Source organism: Dreissena polymorpha, chromosome 4, assembly GCF_020536995.1.
Source record: "Dreissena polymorpha isolate Duluth1 chromosome 4, UMN_Dpol_1.0, whole genome shotgun sequence".
NCBI classification, from domain to species: domain Eukaryota; kingdom Metazoa; phylum Mollusca; class Bivalvia; order Myida; family Dreissenidae; genus Dreissena; species Dreissena polymorpha.
The window spans coordinates 6348871-6354870 of record NC_068358.1 but is presented as its reverse complement, the minus strand read 5'-3'; the positions used below and the strand labels follow the sequence as shown (position 1 = coordinate 6354870).

Genomic DNA, 6000 nt, shown 5'->3' with positions numbered 1-6000 from the left:
GCAAATGTAAACATTATGTTTTAGTTACCGTAAGTCCAATTTTACCGTTTATAAAATACTGCATAATTTGAAGTGTTCGCAAATTGTGCCTAGTAATGACCACACATTCAAAATCGAATGATTGTTATAGCATTACTAATGGAAAGTAAACATACACCAGCTATATCGTGTTAGCAGAAAATATTCATGCCCTGTCATAGGGCATAAACATACACAATACATGTATATAATCTTTATATAGAGTCCTCATGAGAAAATTACGTACTCATTCACGTGAATGCATGTAACGCCACATTCACGTCGTTGTTTTCATTTCTCTGCTAACTGATAAGCCACTGGAGCCAAGATTGTACGTACACACTTCATGTACATCAAAACATTCTTGATATTGTGTTTTCCTGGATTTGAAAGAAGTGTTTACTTTAAGTTTCATTCAATTTGATAATTCAAAGAGGATGGTTTCAAAGATAAGGCGTATATTGTTTCTTACCATCGTCAAACAAGCAGTTGGCAAGATACGAAATTGAAGAAATTCAGCCTTTAACGTTGCTTTTATAAAAGTGCATGTATATCCCGAATTCACATAGACTTAGTCAACAGCTGGTGTTTGTGGCTTGCAAAACTAAAAACAACATGTGCAGGCGTTAATAACATTCAATGTGAAGATCGCTTACAACAGCCACACCCGAAACAACAAAACAGTTCTCACAGTGAATTGAACGTTGGAAGGTTACATCATTCACACTTCGCAATGAATTTAAATTCTTTGATAAGTATATCAGTGGCAGCGTTACTCTTTGTTGGTGGATTTGTTGGCGTAACGAGCAGAAGGTACGCGTAATGTTTCGTTTGTACGTCTGTACGCATATATTATGTAATATTGAATGATAAGTCGTTGATGAAAATGAATCTTTAACAGTTGGCATATTTATTCATATGCATCATGTCAATCATACAATCATTACATGACGTATGATAAAATATTTGAATAAATAAAATAATTTAGTATTATTTTATTGTATAACTGACTTCATCTATCTACTAGTTGTTTAACTTAACCATGAAAATATTTTATTGTATAACTGACTTCATCCATCTACTAGTTGTTAAACTTGACCATGCAATTATTCGTTGTGCTCAGTTGGCAAGAGAGATTTCATAGTTCAGCTGTCTAAAACATGTAAAGGGGAAAAACATGCGGCTGGTGAGCCCTGTTTAAATTAAATTTAAATTAGATTTGAAGAACAGACATTATGATAGCCTTGTGGTTTAAAACTTTAGTTCTTTGGCGGAGATATTAACTGATGAAAGCAAATAAATAACCATGCGTCACAACCGTGTTTATATTAACCTCAGGTCCATGAATGTTTCGAAGAAATGGTAAAAGGTTTTCAATTTTCATATTTGTTTTTGTGTTGATGCGTTTAGTTTTTTTAAATTTTATTTACACAAATGTTGATACTAAGTAACAGTTGTAATATTCCTTTTGACTATGCCCAACGGATCTTTACCTATGATATCCTACAAACAAATATGATTTTATGTATACGACCATTGATGAAGTAGTACACACTTTTGAGAATACGTGGAATGTAACCTTTATCTGATCTTGTGGTTATAATGATAAACCACGTATTATAACTTTTTGATTATAGTTCAACCACTTTTTGATTATAGTTCAACCATATATGCTCATTGTTATCAGTTACGCTGCTAATTAATACAGATATATAAGTGTCCACATTCATGCAATACATTTTATAAATGATACCGGTCCCTTTATAGTCGTATGAATCATGCTTGTGTCATAACAGCGGCTTTTTACTGACGCTACCACAAGAGATTCAAAAAGGAGCCGAAGAACGATTCTGCCTGACCCTTTACAATGTGACGGGCGACTTTCGGCTTGGGGTCAATATCTCGTGCTACGGCAGGGAATTTCACAGAGAAGAGAGTGTGTTCAGTGATGGTAAATCAGCGTGTTCTTACTTATTATTTTAAAATCCTTCCGAAATCTTTTTATGAATACATTAAGCTAGGCGAAAGTGTGTTGATTGTCTGCTTTTTCATTATATTCGTGGCGTGTAACCCTTATGATCCCGGAAAGAGTTGTGTGCCTTGTTTAAAGTTTTGCCACTAATACTTTGCATCTTACGACGATGTAGCAATTAATGTTCGATTTATCAGAGCTCTCACGGTACAAATAACGTTTTAGACGTTTGATGCGTAGGAATTAATATAAGTCACTGGTTTATTTTTACAACTCTCATCTACATATAATATATATGAATCTTCAGATCATAGGCTCTCGATGGCAATGTTTTATTTTATTTTTGATATATTTTTTTGTAGTTACCCGTTGTTTATTATAATGCATAAACATACTAAATCAATAAAAATCCTCAGACAAAACGTCTTCTTAAAACAAAAGATAGTTAGACTATGTACATAGATATTGAGAAGGTAGTGCACTCGCCATTTTCTAAAGCAACGGAAGTGCGTCAATACCCTTTATTACATCTCTGTCACCCCGCTCACTTACTGACATGCGCGCGCAGGCCGGGAACCTTGCTCTTTCTCTATCTACTTTCAGTTTCAACAGAAACATCCACAGACGATGTGATAAATACCTGTAACTATTGTTTCACTCTCTTAATGGGGTAATCAACAAAATTTGTTGTAAATTGCATACACATGAATAATTCCTTACCAATTCTTTAACCAGGATTTTTGCTCTTTCTCTACAACAACAGCCAATACACACTATGGGATCCAGATTTAATTTTTGACTCGCTTAATTTGTATGCCCCCTTTTAAAGAAAAGGGGGTATATAGTTTTCGCACTGTCCATCTGCAGTGTTTTTTTTCACAATAGGGGAATGGTGGCGGGGCCCGTCCAAAGGGGAAAAACGCATCGTTTTTTAGAAAAAGGGGAAAATAATAAAAAAATCACTCTTTATATGTTATGATAGTTATTATATGAATACACATGTTTGTATGAATGTAATATTCACAGCTGAATTTCTCTGTCCTTTTTCTTAAATATATATCAATGATTTTTTCAACAGTAGTTTCAGACATTTCAGCCTTCATGCACAGTCTCAGTTTTCCTAGCCATATTGAGTCTAATCGGGATTTTTTAATCGATAAAATGGCAAATTTGAGCATTTTTTTCAATAGAATGCACCAAAGTGGAATGTTTTTATCAACAAATATTGACACAATATAGATACATCAGGCCTTTTTCTGACCATTTTGGGAAAAAAAGGCAATTTATATGAAAAGTCCAGTTTTGGGAAAAAATAATTTAATATAACTCTTTGTAATAATTCAAAAACATATTAATTTGTTATATACTTTGTTAGCTGCTTATGAAATAAATTTGAGATGTATTAATCTCGAGATATATTCAGAGTTCTTTCTAAAAAAAAAAAAAAAAAAAAAAATTTCAATACATTTCAATAACTTCTATCAAAGCGTTTTTTTCTGGAAATTACCATTGCAGACAAAATCAAGTTAAACAACAAGCTAAATTGACGTCTTTTATGAGAAATACAAGTACTTTGGCCGAATAACCAAAAACTGTTTATCCAAACACAGACTCCAATGAAAATGATGATTCCAAAGCCAATAACCAAAAGAAAGAAAAGAGTGCAAATTTTAGACCAAGTGGCTCAGGCTCTACTTTTGGCTGCGCCATGTTTCAAGCGAGAACAATTCTTAAGGCTTTATGTAATGTAGAATATTTGTGACAAATTTACAAAGACACAATCTGGGATCTTTTGTTTTTAAGTTTGGATCCATTGTTTCCCAATATGTGCATCCCAAGGACTCATCTATTCAGATTTAAAACTGAATAATTGTTAATTACTTCTTTTTTCCAGGATCAAATAGTTGTTTTGTTTGGAGGATTCCCGAATCATTAACAGCTGGAACATGTGACCTTCGCATTTCTGGCAGCAGTAGGGATTATGAGGTCAGTGAAAAGCGTACAGTGGAGGTGGTGGACTCACATCAGATCACCTTCATACAGACAGACAAACCAGTGTACAAGCCCAGTGAAACAGGTAAGGCATACAAATATATTGCCATTGAAAAAGAAATTGTTGGAAGTAAGGTAAATGGATTGTAATCATTTGACATATTAAACAGTGGTTTTAAGTTGTCTTTAACTGAATAAATATTTAAAACATATACTTGGCATCATGAAGATTTCATTTTTGTATGTTGATGCTGTCTAAACAAAACACATATTAAAAAGAACTGAACTAAAACGATTGTAACATAAAATTATCCTTCAAAAAGTGAGAACAAATTCTGACAATCTGTTAAAAAAGTTTGAGAGACTTTTGTATGTTACCTGTATGTAAGACAGCATTAAATAAACATATATTAAGTTTAGACGTTTGTGAGTCCAGTGGTCATTATGATTATAATACTAAATGCAACCTTTTTACCATGAAAGGTGAATTAAATCTGTTAAAAAGTCAGATACTGGAACTTACAAGTCAGTACAAGAAATTCCTACACATAAATTTTCAATAGCAGTTTGAATTTGATCTTTATATGGCAATAGAAGATATCTGTTAATAGTTAGTCAATATAAATTCCATATGTTCACAAGTTCACAAAAGTACATGCTATTTACTGTCTTTCTCATTATGGAAAGTCAGTTAATTAATATTGGGTAGCCTCATACCGATATTTATTTATTGGCTTGCGCAATGTTAATTTACTGACTTAGGCTTAATTTATTCTCCGAATATAGTATAATATATGCAGTCAGCAAGATGCCATATGCAACATGTTACTAATGTTACATGTTGCTTACAGTATTTGTAATATGACTGAGCAACAATAACCAGTGCTCTTGCAACAATTTGTATGACCAACCACAGAACATCAACAGCATGGTAACTAGATAAGCCATTTAATTCAATTGATCTATAATTTAGATATGTTAATTTGACCTTTTTTCAGTCAGGTTCCGTATATTGACAGTAACGCAAGACCTACTTCCTGTTTTAAATGAGGTATTTATTTTTGTTACATTAATTAATATACCCACACTATATACATGTGCATGGCATATTGCCATGTTCTTGAACACAATACTGTGTACTTTAAAATGCATTTTGAGTTGTTGGCATATCCGATCTCAATTATTCCCTATACCAGTTTCTTTTCAAATTCCTGAAGGACTGAACTCCTTATGGCTTATTTCACATCAGATTTTAGGCTTCTCTTCGTGTGGGATACGTCATAAAACAAGCCACTCAATGGATACATAGTATGAGAAAAATACACTTGCATAATATTTGGTAGTTATGCATTCTCTCTTGCCCTGGATGGTATTGCATGAGAGAGATTGGAGTATTTGTTGATGGAATGTCAACAGGGCTTGGGTTGTGAAGTGCTGCCTCTTATGTTAATATGTTATATCAGGTTGTATTCACAATACTAATACTGTTCACCCCCACACACAAAAATGTACTGACAAGTTATTTTTGTTTTTTATAAATGAGCATTCAGCAGACTGTCAGTCTACTGTCTAAATATTTAACATATTGAGTTAAAGGTGCATTGCCCATGCTTGATTAAATTGCTTTTAAGTATGACAGGTTTGTAGACTTTGTTGTGTCATCCAACTCATGTATGGGACATTTTGCTCAGTTTTTATGATCCCCCAAAATTTGTTGGGGGAGAATATAGTCGCCGCTTCGTCTGTCCGTGCGTGTGTCCGTCTGAACGTGCACAATTTTTGTCCGGACTATTTCTCAGCAATTAATGACCGGAATTCAATTAAACTTTATGGGAAGCTTCACTACCAAGAGGAGATGTGCATATTATCAGCCAGTTCTGGTCGGATGATTTTTCACAGAGTTATGACCCTTTGAAATTTTCCATTAACTGTTCATATAGTGCAATTCTTGTCTGGGCTATTTCTCAGCAACTAATGACCAGAATTCAATGAAACTTTATGGGAAGCATCACTACCAA

The 6000-nt window shown here is 33.6% G+C and overlaps 1 protein-coding gene across 2 annotated transcripts in view; it reads left to right on the top strand.

Moving 5' to 3' along the window:
- Positions 1–284: 284 nt before the first annotated feature.
- LOC127876604 (murinoglobulin-2-like) overlaps positions 285–6000 on the top strand; it is a 73004-nt gene continuing 67288 nt past the window's right edge. Inside the window, exons 1-4 of one of the 2 annotated variants that reach the window (XM_052421933.1) lie at positions 285–831; positions 1815–1969; positions 3885–4067; positions 4981–5033. In XM_052421933.1, coding sequence (XP_052277893.1) covers positions 752–831; positions 1815–1969; positions 3885–4067; positions 4981–5033 — 471 coding nt within the window. In that variant the 5' untranslated portion in view covers positions 285–751. Of the gene's footprint in view, positions 832–1814; positions 1970–2115; positions 2198–3884; positions 4068–4980; positions 5034–6000 lie in introns of those variants that run through there. The other variant, XM_052421934.1, reaches the window with a different exon arrangement.